The 16,431-nt window shown below is 41.2% G+C and overlaps 1 protein-coding gene across 1 annotated transcript; it reads right to left on the bottom strand.

Moving 5' to 3' along the window:
- Positions 1-3,015: 3,015 nt before the first annotated feature.
- Positions 3,016-16,287, bottom strand: sec13 (SEC13 homolog, nuclear pore and COPII coat complex component). Its single transcript, XM_083939995.1, has 9 exons — positions 16,189-16,287; positions 15,932-15,976; positions 14,838-14,953; positions 14,608-14,759; positions 13,210-13,343; positions 8,193-8,326; positions 6,525-6,645; positions 5,287-5,433; positions 3,016-3,705 (listed from the first exon to the last, which is right to left on the bottom strand). Exons 1-9 carry the CDS (start codon positions 16,189-16,191, stop codon positions 3,595-3,597), a joined length of 963 nt encoding a protein of 320 aa, XP_083796121.1. The 5' UTR covers positions 16,192-16,287; the 3' UTR covers positions 3,016-3,594.
- Between the last annotated feature and the right edge of the window lie 144 nt (positions 16,288-16,431).

Genomic DNA, 16,431 nt, shown 5'->3' with positions numbered 1-16,431 from the left:
TATGCTCCTAGAGGACACTTTAGCACAAGTTTAGGCTCCTAGAGGACACTTTAGCACACGTTTATGCTCCTAGAGGACACTTTAGCACAAGTTTAGGCTCCTAGAGGACACTTTAGCACACGTTTAGGCTCCTAGAGGACACTTTAACACACGTTTAGTCTCCTAGAGGACACTTTAACACAAGTTTAGTCTCCTAGAGGACACTTTAACACAAGTTTAGGCTCCTAGAGAACACTTTAGCACACGTTTAGTCTCCTAGAGGACACTTTAACACAAGTTTAGGCTCCTAGAGGACACTTTAGCACACGTTTATGCTCCTAGGACACTTTAACACAAGTTTAGGCTCCTAGAGGACACTTTAGCACACGTTTAGGCTCCTAGAGGACACTTTAACACAAGTTTAGGCTCCTAGAGGACACTTTAACACACGTTTATGCTCCTAGAGGACACTTTAACACACGCTCATGCTCCTAGAGGACACTTTAGCAGACGTTTATGCTCCTAGAGGACACTTTAACACACGTTTATGCTCCTAGAGGACACTTTAACACACGTTTATGCTCCTAGAGGACACTAACACACATTTATGCTCCTAGAGGACACTTTAACACACGTTTATGCTCCTAGAGGACACTTTAGCACACGTTTAGGCTCCTAGAGGACACTTTAACACACGTTTATGCTCCTAGAGGACACTTTAGCACACGTTTATGCTCCTAGAGGACACTTTAACACACCTTTATGCTCCTAGAGGACACTTTAACACACGTTTATGCTCCTAGAGGACACTTTAGCACACGTTTATGCTCCTAGAGGACACTTTAGCACACGTTTACTCATAGAGGACACTTTAGCACACGTTTATGCTCCTAGAGGACACTTTAGCACACGTTTAGGCTCCTAGAGGACACTTTAACACACGTTTATGCTCCTAGAGGACACTTTAGCACACGTTTATGCTCCTAGAGGACACTTTAACACACGTTTATGCTCCTAGAGGACACTTTAGCACACGTTTACTCCTAGAGGACACTTTAGCACACGTTTATGCTCCTAGAGGACACTTTAACACACGTTTATGCTCCTAGAGGACACTTTACCACACGTTTATGCTCCTAGAGGACACTTTAGCACACGTTTATGCTCCTAGACACTTTAACACAAGTTTAGTCTCCTAGAGGACACTTTAACACACGTTTAGTCTCCTAGAGGACACTTTAGCACACGTTTATGCTCCTAGAGGACACTAACATACGTTTATGCTCCTAGAGGACACTTTAACACACGTTTATGCTCCTAGAGGACACTCTAGCACAAGTTTATGCTCCTAGAGGACACTATAGCACACGTTTACTCCTAGAGGACACTTTAACACACGTTTATGCTCCTAGAGGACACTTTAACACACGTTTATGCTCCTAGAGGACACTTTAGCACACGTTTATGCTCCTAGAGGACACTTTAACACACGTTTAGGCTCCTAGAGGACACTTTAACACACGTTTATGCTCCTAGAGGACACTTTAGCACACGTTTACTCCTAGAGGATACTTTAGCACACGTTTATGCTCCTAGAGGACACTTTAACACACGTTTATGCTCCTAGAGGACACTTTAACACACGTTTATGCTCCTAGAGGACACTTTAACACACGTTTATGCTCCTAGAGGACACTTTAACACACGTTAATGCTCCTAGAGGACACTTTAGCACACGTTTATGCTCCTAGAGGACACTAATACACGTTAATGCTCCTACAGGACACTTTAGCACACGTTTATGCTCCTAGAGGACACTTTAACACACGTTTATGCTCCTAGAGGACACTTTAACACACGTTTATGCTCCTAGAGGACACTTTAACACACGTTTAGTCTCCTAGAGGACACTTTAGCACACGTTTATGCTCCTAGAGGACACTAATACACGTTAATGCTCCTACAGGACACTTTAGCACATCTTTACTGCTACTTCCTGTTTAGCTTGACGGCTTCTTCCTGTTTAGCTCTACTGCTTCTTCCTGTTTAGCGCTCGAGGCTACTTCCTGTTTAGCTTTACGGCTTCTTCCTGTTTAGCTTTACTGCTTCTTCCCGTTTAGCGCTCCCGGCTACTTCCCGTTAAGCGCTCCAGGCTACTTCCTGTTTAGCGCTCCCGGCTACTTCCCGTTTAGCGCTCCCGGCTACTTCCCGTTAAGCGCTCCAGGCTACTTCCCGTTTAGCGCTCCAGCCTACTTCCCGTTTAGCTTTGCAGCTACTTCCTGTTTAGCTTAACTGCTTCTTCCCGTTTAGCGCTCCAGGCTACTTCCTGTTTAGCTCTCAAGGCTACTTCCTGTTTAGCTTTACAGCTTCTTCCTGTTTAGCTTTACGGCTTCTTCCTGTTGAGCTTTACTGCTACTTCCTGTTTAGCGCCCCTGCTACTTCCTGTTTAGCGCCCCTGCTACTTCCCGTTTAGCCCTCCCGCTACTTCCCGTTTAGCCCTCCCGGCTACTTCCCGTTAAGCGCTCCAGGCTACTTCCCGTTTAGCGCTCCCGGCTACTTCCCATTTAGCGCTCCCGGTTACTTCCCGTTTAGCGCTCCCGGCTACTTCCCGTTTAGCGCTCCCGGCTACTTCCCGTTGAGCGCTCCAGGCTACTTCCCGTTGAGCGCTCCAGGCTACTTCCCGTTGAGCGCTCCAGGCTACTTCCTGTTTAGAGCTCCAGGCTACTTCCTGTTTAGCGCTCCAGGCTACTTCCTGTTTAGCTTTACTGCTTCTTCCTGTTTGGCTTTACTGCTTCTTCCTGTTTGGCTTTACTGCTTCTTCCTGTTTGGCTTTACTGCTTCTTCCTGTTTGGCTTTACTGCTTCTTCCTGTTTAGCTTTACGGCTTCTTCCTGTTTAGCGCTCAAGGCTACTTCCTGTTTAGCGCTTACGGCTTCTTCCTGTTTAGCTTTACTGCTACTTCCTGTTTAGCTTCACTGCTACTTCCTGTTTAGCTTTACGGCTACTTCCTGTTTAGCTCTAAAGCTACTTCCTGTAGAAACGAAGAAACACAAACACTTTATTTTCATCATAATTATTTTATTACATCAAATATGAAAAACACATTCACGATCTCGCGCCCGATTGGCCGACCGGTTGTCGCGGCAATGCCGTGATGTCAATTCAGGTTACCGTGGCAACAGACACGCTACCGACGACCGGCCTGTCGTTGTCGAATGTGCGCTCATCAACAGTTCGCTAAATAAATTTACCGTCAGGACGTTTGACGCAACGTTTAGAATTAAGGGCGGATTCGAACCGACGGTCCGTCCGCACCGCGCCCAAGCACGCGCTGTACACTTGACCACGCTTGGTGGTAGTAAAGCACGGACACACGAGCACGAGCGTTGGCGGTCTGATTCTGTTTAAACGCAACTGTGTCTCTGTCGCCGCTGAACCGGTGAATGCCGGCGGTTCGATGCCGAGGCGGAATGTTTAAAAGCAGATTTGGTCGATGAACGGTGTGAACGGACGGTGCCAGGGCGCACGAAACGGTTGTCAAGCGGGACAGACGTGTTTGATTATGTCGTGTGTGTGTGTGTGTGTGTGTGTGTGTGTCTGTGTGTGTGTGTGTGTGTCACTGCTCGTTCTGTTGCGTGTCTGTGATGGTGGAGACGGCGCCCTGGCCCTTGCTGACGTCGCTGATGCACGCCCACTGACCGTCCATCGACTCCTTCCACAGCGTCACCTGAGAGACACACACACACACACACACACACACACACACACACACACACACACACACACACACACACACACACACACACACACACACACACACACACACACACACACACACACACACACACACACACACACGTATGAAGAGAAGTCTGTTTATAGTCGTTTTGTGGCGTTTTTGTGGTGTTTTCATCTGTTTTAGGTCGTTTTTGTGGTGTTTTCATCTGTTTTTATGGTGTTTTCATGTGTTTTTGTGGTGTTTTCATCTGTTTTCAGTCCTTTTTTGGGTGTTTTCATCTGTTTTTGTAATGTTTTCAACTGTTTGTAGTCGTTTTTGTGGTGTTTTCATCTGTTTTTGTGGTGTTTTCATCTCTTTTTGTGGTGTTTTCATCTGTTTTCAGTCGTTTTTGTGGTGTTTTCATCTGTTTTTAGTCGTTTTTGTGGTGTTTTCATCTGTTTTCGTGGAGTTTTCATCTGTTTTTGGTCGTTTTTCTGGTGTTTTCATCTGTTTTCAGTCGTTTTTGTGGTGTTTTCATCTGTTTTCAGTCGTTTTTGTGGTGTTTTCATCTGTTTTTAGTCATTTTTGTGGTGTTTTCATCTGTTTTTGGTCGTTTTTGTGGTGTTTTCATCTGTTTTTAATCGTTTTTGTGGTGTTTTCATCTGTTTTTAATCGTTTTTGTGGTGTTTTCATCTGTTTTTATGATGTTTTCATGTGTTTTTGTGGTGTTTTCATCTGTTTTTGTGGTGTTTTCATGTGTTTTCGTGGTGTTTTCATGTGTTTTTGTGTTGTTTTCATGTGTTTTTGTGCTATTTTCATGTGTTTTTGTGGTGTTTTCATGTGTTTTAGTGGTGTTTTCATGTGTTTTTGTGGTGTTTTCATGTGTTTTAGTGGTGTTTTCACCTGTTTTTGTGGTGTTTTCATCTGTTTTTGTGGTGTTTTCATCTGTTTTTGTGGTTTTTTCACCTGTTTTTGTGGTGTTTTCATGTGTTTTAGTGGTGTTTTCATGTGTTTTTGTGGTGTTTTCATGTGTTTTAGTGGTGTTTTCACCTGTTTTTGTGGTGTTTTCATCTGTTTTTGTGGTGTTTTCATCTGTTTTTGTGGTTTTTTCACCTGTTTTTGTGGTGTTTTCACCTGTTTTCACATGTTTTCACGTCTTTTTGTGGTGTTTTCACGTGTTTTTGTGGTGTTTTCACCTGTTTTAGTGGTGTTTTCATCTGTTTTTGTGGTGTTTTCACCTGTTTTTGTGGTGTTTTCACCTGTTTTTGTGGTGTTTTCATCTGTTTTTGTGGTGTTTTCATCTGTTTTTGTGGTGTTTTCATCTGTTTTTGTGGTGTTTTCATCTGTGTGTGTCTGTGTGTGTGTGTGTCAGTGAGTTTGTCTCTGTGTGTGTGTGTGTGTCTCTCTCTGTGTGTGTGTCTGTGTGTCTGTGTGTGTGTGTGTGTGTCTCTCTGTGTGTGTGTGTGTGTGTGTGTGTCTCTCTGTGTGTGTGTGTGTGTGTGTCTCTCTGTGTCTGTGTGTGTGTGTGTCTCTCTGTGTGTGTGTCTCTGTGTGTGTGTGTGTGTGTGTATGTGTGTGTGTGTCTCTCACCTTGTTGTCTCCTCCAGACACAGCCAGGATGTTCCCGGTGATGGACCAGCTCACGTGCCAAACCACGTCGTTGAACTTGTGGAGCAGTTTGGTCGTCCACGTGTTTCCCGCCGGGTCGTCACACGTCCAGATGAACACGCGTCCGTCCTGAGAGACGGAGAAGAACAAACTTTTAACCTTAACGATGTAACGTTTTAAAGCATCTTACTTACTTAATTATAACGGTACTTATTGTGCAGGACGTCGATCTGAAGTGTGGGTGTGATACTTTCTTTACTACAGGGTAGATTAGCAGCATCGTTCTGCAATTAATAATTAGTAATTTTATTTTAATTTAATTTTAATATTATTTTTACTTATTTTATTTAAATTTTATTTGTATTTAGTTTATTTTATTTAAATTTTATTCATTTAATTTAAATATCTTTTAATTTTATTTTAATTCTTATTTATTTTCATCTGATTTTTATTTTTTTATTTTGACTTTGTTCATTTAATTTTAATATCTTTTAATTTTATTTTAATTTTTATTTATTTAATTTTTATTTAATTTTATTGAATTTTTATTTATTTAATTATATTTTTACTTATTTTATTTAATCTTTATTTAATTTTTATTTATTTTATTTTTATTTTATTTTTATTTTTTTTCTCTTTTAATTTTATTTTTATTTTATTTTACTTTTAATTTACTTTATTTTAATTTTATTTGTATTTATTTAATTTAATTTTAATTTATTTTAATTTATTTAATTTTATTTAAATTTAATTTTAATTTATTTTTATTTAATTTAATTTAATTTAATTTTTATTTTTATTATTTAATTTTGATTTAATTTTAATTTATTTAATTTTTTTCTCTTTTAATTTTATTTCAATTTTTATTTATTTTATTTTATTTAAATTTTTATTTTTATTATTTAATTTTAATTTAATTTTAATTTATTTAATTTTTTTTCTCTTTTAATTTTATTTCAATTTTTATTTATTTTATTTTATTTTTATTTAATTTTAATTTAATTTTAATTTATTTAATTTTTTTTCTCTTTTAATTTTATTTCATTTTTATTTAATTTTAATTTATTTAATTTTAATTTAATTTTTAATTTATTTTAATTGTAATTTTTTATTTATTTTATTTTAATTTAATTGTAATTTTTCTCGCGTTGAGTTAAAAGAGCCTAACCCGTCGGTCGGTCGTCGCCGGTTCGATTCCCTCTAACCCCGGCGTGACTCACCTGGGAGCAGCTGGCGATGGTGCTGGCGGGCAGACCGATGGACGGGGCCCAGCCCACGTCTCTCACCCAGTCGCTGTGAGCCTCCAGCTTCTGGTCCTCCTTCCACTGACCGTCCTCCTCCCTGGGGACACACACAGGCCTTAGTGCACCACAGACACACAACCACAGACACACACAGGCCTTAGTGCACCACAGACACACAACAGACACACACGACAGACACACAACCACAGACACACAACAACGACGTGCGTCACAACAGCGACAAAAAGACACAAAATGGCACAAAAAGACACAAAACGACGACAAAAAGACACAAAACGACGACAAAAAGACACAAAACGGCACAAAACGACGACAAAAAGACACAAAACAACACAAAAAGACACAAAAATACACAAAACAACTAAAAAAAGACACAAAACGATGAAAAAGACACAAAAGAGACAAAAAAAGACACAAAAAGACACAAAAAGACGACAAAAAGACACAAAACGACGACAAAAAGACAAAAAACGACGACAAAAGACGACAAAAAGACACAAAAAGACGACAAAAAGACACAAAAAGACGACAAAAAGACACAAAACGACACAAAAAGACGCAAAAAGACACAAAATGACAACAAAAAGACACAAAAAGACACAAAACGATGACAAAAAGACACGACAGACACACAACGACAGACACACGACAGACACACACGACGACAGACAAACAACGACAGACACACACAGGCCTTAGTGCACGACAGACACACAACGACAGACACACAACGACAGACACACAACGACAGACACACAACCACAGACACACACGACAGACACACAACGACAGACACACAACCACAGACACACACGACAGACACACGACGACAGACACACAACGACAGACACACAACGACAGACACACACGACAGACACACACAGGCCTTAGTGCACGACAGACACACAACAGACACACACGACAGACACACAACGACGTGCGTCACAACGGTGACAAAACGACGATAAAAAGACACAAAACGACGACAAAAAGACACAAAAAGACACAAAAAGACACAAAAAGACACAAAGACACAAAACGACACAAAAGGCGACAAAACGACGACAAAAAGACACAAAAAGACACAAAAAGACACAAAAAGACACAAAAAGACACAAAAACGACACAAAAAGACACAAAAAGACACAAAAACGACACAAAAAGACACAAAAAGACACAAAAAGACACAAAAAACGATAAAAAGACACAAAACAACGACAAAAGACAAAAAGACACACACATCAGACACAACGACAGACACACAACAACAGACACTAAACGACGACAAAAAGACACAAAAAGTCACAAAAAGACACAAAACAACTAAAATAAGACACAAAAAGACACAAACACACACAAAAGACGACAAAAAGACACAAAAAGACACAAAACAACTAAAAAAAGACACAAAAAGACACAAAAAAGACACAAAACAACTAAAAAAAGACACAAAAAGACACAAAAAAAGACACAAAAAGACACAAAAAGAAACCGGAACCTTCTCGCTGTGAGGCGACAGTGCTGCCCACTGTTCCACCGTGTCGCCTCTCTGAGAGCTGTTAACTCACGTGTTTGAACCCTTTACGTTAATAATATTAATAATAATAAATATTCCGAACTTACTTCCAGAGTTTGACGAGGTTGTCGCAGCCTCCGGAGACGAAGCGTTTGACGTAGTTGGGCTTCTGCGTGGACGGCTGATCCACGAGGCTGCCGGGGACGACGGCGGGCGCCCAGCTCACCGCGTTACAGCCGATCTGCGGAGGAGGACGCAAAGTCACGTTAGTGGAGGCGGAGCCGTCGGGGTGTGGGTCCGCGGTGACTCCGCGCACGAACGCACTCACGGGGTGCTGAGCTTCTTAACGTCATTTTGCATCTTTTTTTAGCCGTTTTGCATCTATTTTAGCCATTTTGCATCTATTTTTAGCCATTTTGCATCTTTTTGCCTCTCTCTTTAGCCATTTTGCATCTCTCTTGAGCCATTTTGCATCTCTCTTGAGCCATTTTGCATCTCTCTTGAGCCATTTTGCATCTCTCTTGAGCCATTTTGCATCTCTCTTGAGCCATTTTGCATCTATTTTTAGCCATTTTGCATCTATTTTTAGCCATTTTGCATCTTTTTGCATCTCTCTTGAGCCATTTTGCATCTATCTTTGGCCATTTTGCATCTATCTATAGCCATTTTGCATCTCTCTTTAGCCATTTTGCATCTATCTTTAGCCATTTTGCATCTCTCTTTAGCCATTTTGCATCTTTTTGCCTCTATCTTTAGCCATTTTGCATCTATTTTTAGCCATTTTGCATCTTTTTGCATCTCTCTTTAGCCATTTTGCATCTCTCTTGAGCCATTTTGCATCTCTCTTGAGCCATTTTGCATCTCTCTTGAGCCATTTAGCATCTCTCTTGAGCCATTTTGCATCTCTCTTGAGCCATTTTGCATCTCTCTTGAGCCATTTTGCATCTCTCTTGAGCCATTTTGCATCTATTTTTAGCCATTTTGCATCTATTTTTAGCCATTTTGCATCTATTTTTAGCCATTTTGCATCTATTTTTAGCCATTTTGCATCTTTTTGCATCTCTCTTTAGCCATTTTGCATCTCTCTTTAGCCATTTTGCATCTATCTTTAGCCATTTTGCATCTATCTTTAGCCATTTTGCATCTTTTTGCCTCTATCTTTAGCCATTTTGCATCTCTCTTTAGCCATTTTGCCTCTATCTTTAGCCATTTTGCATCTTTCTTTAGCCATTTTGCATCTTTTTGCCTCTATCTTTAGCCATTTTGCATCTATTTTTAGCCATTTTGCATCTTTTTGCATCTCTCTTGAGCCATTTTGCATCTCTCTTGAGCCATTTTGCATCTATTTTTAGCCATTTTGCATCTATTTTTAGCCATTTTGCATCTTTTTGCATCTCTCTTTAGCCATTTTGCATCTCTCTTTAGCCATTTTGCATCTCTCTTTAGCCATTTTGCATCTCTCTTTAGCCATTTTGCATCTATCTTTAGCCTTTTTGCCTCTATCTTTAGCCATTTTGCATCTTTCTTTAGCCATTTTGCATCTTTTTGCATCTATCTTTAGCCTTTTTGCATCTATCTTTAGCCATTTTGCATCTATCTTTAGCCATTTTGCATCTATCTTTAGCCATTTTGCATCTATCTTTAGCCATTTTGCATCTATCTTTAGCCATTTTGCATCTATCTTTAGCCATTTTGCATCTATCTTTAGCCATTTTGCATCTTTTTGCATCTATTTTTAGCCATTTTGCATCTTTTTGCCTCTATTTTTAGCCATTTTGCATCTTTTTGCATCAATTTTTAGCCATTTTGCATCTATTTTTAGCCATTTTGCATCTTTTTGCCTCTATTTTTAGCCATTTTGCATCTTTTTGCATCTATTTTTAGCCATTTTGCTTCTTTTTGCATCTATTTTTAGTCATTTTGCATCTTTTTGCCTCTATTTTTAGCCATTTTGCATCTCTCTTTAGCCATTTTGCCTCTATCTTTAGCCATTTTGCATCTTTCTTTAGCCATTTTGCATCTTTTTGCCTCTATCTTTAGCCATTTTGCATCTATTTTTAGCCATTTTGCATCTTTTTGCATCTCTCTTGAGCCATTTTGCATCTCTCTTGAGCCATTTTGCATCTATTTTTAGCCATTTTGCATCTATTTTTAGCCATTTTGCATCTTTTTGCATCTCTCTTTAGCCATTTTGCATCTCTCTTTAGCCATTTTGCATCTCTCTTTAGCCATTTTGCATCTCTCTTTAGCCATTTTGCATCTTTTTGCCTCTATCTTTAGCCATTTTGCATCTATCTTTAGCCTTTTTGCCTCTATCTTTAGCCATTTTGCATCTCTCTTTAGCCATTTTGCATCTTTTTGCATCTATCTTTAGCCATTTTGCATCTATCTTTAGCCATTTTGCATCTATCTTTAGCCATTTTGCATCTATCTTTAGCCATTTTGCATCTATCTTTAGCCATTTTGCATCTCTCTTGAGCCATTTTGCATCTATTTTTAGCCATTTTGCATCTATTTTTAGCCATTTTGCATCTATTTTTAGCCATTTTGCATCTTTTTGCATCTCTCTTTAGCCATTTTGCATCTCTCTTTAGCCATTTTGCATCTCTCTTTAGCCATTTTGCATCTCTCTTTAGCCATTTTGCATCTCTCTTTAGCCATTTTGCATCTTTTTGCCTCTATCTTTAGCCATTTTGCATCTATCTTTAGCCTTTTTGCCTCTATCTTTAGCCATTTTGCATCTTTCTTTAGCCATTTTGCATCTTTTTGCATCTATCTTTAGCCATTTTGCATCTATCTTTAGCCATTTTGCATCTATCTTTAGCCATTTTGCATCTCTCTTTAGCCATTTTGCATCTCTCTTTAGCCATTTTGCATCTATCTTTAGCCATTTTGCATCTCTCTTTAGCCATTTTGCATCTCTCTTTAGCCATTTTGCATCTATCTTTAGCCATTTTGCATCTATTTTTAGCCATTTTGCATCTTTTTGCATCTCTCTTTAGCCATTTTGCATCTCTCTTTAGCCATTTTGCATCTCTCTTTAGCCATTTTGCATCTCTCTTTAGCCATTTTGCATCTTTTTGCCTCTATCTTTAGCCATTTTGCATCTATCTTTAGCCTTTTTGCCTCTATCTTTAGCCATTTTGCATCTTTCTTTAGCCATTTTGCATCTTTTTGCATCTATCTTTAGCCATTTTGCATCTATCTTTAGCCATTTTGCATCTATCTTTAGCCATTTTGCATCTATCTTTAGCCATTTTGCATCTATCTTTAGCCATTTTGCATCTATCTTTAGCCATTTTGCATCTCTCTTGAGCCATTTTGCATCTATTTTTAGCCATTTTGCATCTATTTTTAGCCATTTTGCATCTATTTTTAGCCATTTTGCATCTTTTTGCATCTCTCTTTAGCCATTTTGCATCTCTCTTTAGCCATTTTGCATCTCTCTTTAGCCATTTTGCATCTCTCTTTAGCCATTTTGCATCTTTTTGCCTCTATCTTTAGCCATTTTGCATCTATCTTTAGCCTTTTTGCCTCTATCTTTAGCCATTTTGCATCTTTCTTTAGCCATTTTGCATCTTTTTGCATCTATCTTTAGCCATTTTGCATCTATCTTTAGCCATTTTGCATCTATCTTTAGCCATTTTGCATCTCTCTTTAGCCATTTTGCATCTATCTTTAGCCATTTTGCATCTCTCTTTAGCCATTTTGCATCTCTCTTTAGCCATTTTGCATCTATCTTTAGCCATTTTGCATCTATCTTTAGCCATTTTGCATCTCTCTTTAGCCATTTTGCATCTCTCTTTAGCCATTTTGCATCTCTCTTTAGCCATTTTGCATCTATCTTTAGCCATTTTGCATCTCTCTTTAGCCATTTTGCATCTCTCTTTAGCCATTTTGCATCTATCTTTAGCCATTTTGCATCTATCTTTAGCCATTTTGCATCTATCTTTAGCCATTTTGCATCTATCTTTAGCCATTTTGCATCTTTTTGCATCTATTTTTAGCCATTTTGCATCTTTTTGCCTCTATTTTTAGCCATTTTGCATCTTTTTGCATCAATTTTTAGCCATTTTGCATCTATTTTTAGCCATTTTGCATCTTTTTGCCTCTATTTTTAGCCATTTTGCATCTTTTTGCATCTATTTTTAGCCATTTTGCTTCTTTTTGCATCTATTTTTAGTCATTTTGCATCTTTTTGCCTCTATTTTTAGCCATATTTGCATCTTTTTGCATCTATTTTTAGCCATTTGGCATCTTTTTGCATCTATTTTTAGCCATTTTGCTTCTTTTTGCATCTATTTTTAGCCATTTTGCTTCTTTTTGCATCTATTTTTAGTCATTTTGCATCTTTTTGCCTCTATTTTTAGCCATTTTGCATCTTTTTGCATCTATTTTTAGCCATTTTGCTTCTTTTTGCATCTATTTTTAGTCATTTTGCATCTTTTTGCATCTATTTTTAGCCATTTTGCATCTTTTTGCATCTATTTTTAGCCATTTTGCCTCTATTTTTAGCCATTTTGCACCTTTCTGCCTCTATTTTTAGCCATTTTGCATCTTTTTGCATCTATTTTTAGCCATTTTGCCTCTATTTTTAGCCATTTTGCATCTTTTTGCATCTATTTTTAGCCATTTTGCATCTTTTTACGTCTATTTTTTTGTCATTAATGGACGCGGACCCATCAGGGTGTGGCTCCGCGGTGACTCCGCGCACTAACGTAACTCACGGTGTACGTGGAGTCTCCGCGGTAACTCCGCGCACTGACTCACGGTGTACGTGGAGTCACCGCGGACCCATCAGGTGTGGCTCCGCGGTGACTCCGCGCACTAACGTAACTCACGGTGTGCGCGGAGTCACCGCGGACCCATCAGGTGTGGCTCCGCGGTGACTCCGCGCACTAACGTAACTCACGGTGTGCGTGGAGTCACCGCGGACCCATCAGGTGTGGCTCCGCGGTGACTCCGCGCCCTAACGTAACTCACGGTGTGCGTGGAGTCACTGCGGACCCATCAGGTGTGTCTCTGCGGTGACTCCGCGCATGCACTGACTCACGGTGTACGCGGAGTCACCGCGGACCCATCAGGTGTGTCTCCGCGGTGACTCCGCGCACTAACGTAACTCACGGTGTGCGCGTTGCTGATCTTCTTGACGTCCCACTGCTGGTCCCCGGTGAACGTGAGCAGGGAGATGGCCCCGTCGGAGCTGCCGCACGCCAGGATCAAACCGAAGTCGTACGGGCCCCAGCACACCGAGTTCACTGCACACACACACACACACACAAGGGGATTAGAGGAGGGGGGCTCCCACTGTGCCACCGTGCCGTGCTTTAGAAGAGGAAGAGGGAGAAGGAGAAGAAGAAGGAGGAGGAGGAGGAGGAGGAGAAGAAGAAGAAGAAGAAGGAGAAGAAGAAGGAGAAGAAGAGGAAGAGGAAGAAGGAGAAGAAGAGGAAGAAGAAGAGGAAGAAGAAGAAGAAGAAGAAGAGGAAGAAGGAGAAGAAGAAGAGGAAGAAGAGGAAGAAGGAGAAAAAGAAGAAGAGGAAGAAAAGGAAGAAGAAGAAGAAGAAGAAGAAGAGGAAGAAGAAGACACGAACACGAGGTAGAAACCAACATGGTTAACGCGGACACTCCGCGGACACACCGCAGACACTCCGCAGACATTACGCGGAGGGTCCGCGGAGTGTCTGCGGAGTGTCTGCGGTGTGTTTGCGGAGTGTCTGCGGTGTGTTTGCGGAGTGTCTGCGGAGTGTCTGCGGTGTGTTTGCGGTGTGTTTGCGGTGTGTTTGCGGTGTGTTTGCGGAGTGTCCGCGGAGTGTCTGCGGTGTGTTTGCGGAGTGTTTGCGGAGTGTTTGCGGAGTGTTTGCGGAGTGTTTGCGGAGTGTTTGCGGTGTGTTTGCGGAGTGTCTGCGGAGTGTCTGCGGAGTGTCTGCGGTGTGTTTGCGGTGTGTCTGCGGAGTGTTTGCGGTGTGTCTGCGGTGTGTTTGCGGAGTGTTTGCGGAGTGTTTGCGGAGTGTCTGCGGTGTGTTTGCGGTGTGTCTGCGGTGTGTTTACGGTGTGTCTGCGGAGTGTCTGCGGAGTGTCTGCGGTGTGTTTGCGGAGTGTCTGCGGAGTGTCTGCGGTGTGTTTGCGGAGTGTCTGCGGAGTGTTTGCGGTGTGTTTGCGGAGTGTCTGCGGTGTGTTTGCGGTGTGTCTGCGGTGTGTTTGCGGAGTGTCTGCGGTGTGTTTGCGGAGTGTTTGCGGTGTGTCTGCGGTGTGTCTGCGGTGTGTTTGCGGTGTGTCTGCGGAGTGTCTATGGTGTGTTTGCGGTGTGTTTGCGGTGTGTTTGCGGAGTGTCTGCGGTGTGTTTGCGGTGTGTTTGCGGAGTGTCTGCGGTGTGTTTGCGGTGTGTTTGCGGTGTGTCTGCGGAGTGCCTGCGGAGTGTCTGCGGTGTGTCTGCGGTGTGTTTGCGGAGTGCCTGCGGTGTGTTTGCGGTGTGTTTGCGGAGTGTCTGCGGTGTGTTTGCGGAGCCTCCGCGGAGCCACCCACCTGACGACTCGTGTCCGCAGTACTCGTACATCTTGTCCCAGGAGCCGCCCTCCTCCTTCCACACGATGACCTTGCGGTCGTAGGAGCACGACGCCAGGACGTTGCCGAACATCGGGTGGGCCCACGCCACCTGCCACACGGGGCCCTCGTGCCTGCGCGGAGACACGCAGACGATAAACATAACCCCACAGATTAATAATCCCAAATTATGGATATTTTAAAAATCGTACCCTCGGAGGTCGGCGACCAGAATCTGGCCGCCGTTGCGGACGTCGAAGATCTTGACGGTGCGGTCGGAGGAGCAGGTGGCGAGGCGCGTGCCGTAGTAGTCCATCTGGGCGTCGTGCTGGAAACAAGACGCGCCGCAAAAACAGATGAAAACACCACAAAAACAACTAAAAACAGATGAAAACACCACAAAAACGACCAAAAACTGATGAAAACACCACAAAAACATGACAAAATGACTTAAAACAGATGAAAACACCAGAAAAACGACTGAAAACAGATGAAAACACCACAAAAACGACTGAAAACAGATGAAAACACCACAAAAACGACTAAAAACAGATGAAAACACCACAAAAACAGATGAAAACATCACAAAAACAGATGAAAACACCACAAAAACGACTCAAAACAGATGAAACACCACAAAAACATGACAAAACGACTAAAAACAGATGAAAACACCACAAAACAGATGAAAACACGACAAAAACGACTAAAAACAGATGAAAACACCACAAAAACGACTAAAAACAGATAAAAACACCACAAAAATAGATGAAAACACGACAAAAACGACTAAAAACAGATGAAAACACCACAAAAACGACTAAAAACAGATAAAAACACCACAAAAACAGATGGAAACACCACAAAAACGACTTAAACAGATGAAAACACCACAAAAACGACTAAAAACACCCAAAAAACGACCAAAAACAGATGAAAACACCAATAAAACGACTTAAACAGATGAAAACACCACAAAAACGACTAAAAACACCCAAAAAACACCCAAAAACAGATAAAAACACCACGAAACAGATGAAAACACCACAAAAACGACTAAAAACCGATGAATACACAACAAAAACAGATGAAAACACCACGAAAACGTAACAAAGAGACTAAAAACAGATGAAAACGACTAAAAATATTCATTGAAGGTGTGTGTGTGTGTGTGTGTAAAGTGTCCTGACGTCACCGTTGCTCTGATTTGACACTTTAAACAACATTGAATTGAAATGAATGAACCAATGCTAACGTTAGCTTAAAGTAGCTAGCAGCTAGCTAAACACAAAATATAGCAACTCACGATCATGTCCTCGTGCGACGTGTCCACCGTGTTGATAACAGACACCTGCGGTTCAGAAAACACACGGAAACGGCATTAAAACGGCATTAAAACGACGTAAAAACACACATACAGGACGTTTCGTTACAGGTTTAGCTGCTTCGTTAGCATGTTTGCTAACGTCAGGGCTAACAGGGCACGTCAGCAACTAGCAGTCAGCGTTAAGCGTCACTTAACCGTCATTAGCGTGCGGCTTAATGTGAAGTTAGTAAACTCACCATGACGGCGGCAAAAGCAGAAAACGCTACAAACGATAAACGCGGTTCAGCAGCTGATCCGACGTGGCACCAGGCGCAGAGGTGCGACGGCTGTTTCCTTCCGTGGGAAACGTCGAAGAAAGGTTCCGCCCCCCGGAAGTGACGTTATATTTTTAAAACTAGCTTAAATGATGCGATTTAAATACGTATAAAATAAATAACGACGTTTTAGTGGTGTTTTCATCTGTTTTAGTGGTGTTTTCA

This window comes from Echiichthys vipera (assembly GCF_963691815.1).
Source record: "Echiichthys vipera genome assembly, chromosome: Y".
Lineage (NCBI taxonomy): Eukaryota > Metazoa > Chordata > Actinopteri > Perciformes > Trachinidae > Echiichthys > Echiichthys vipera.
This window is presented reverse-complemented; position numbering and strand designations above follow the sequence as displayed.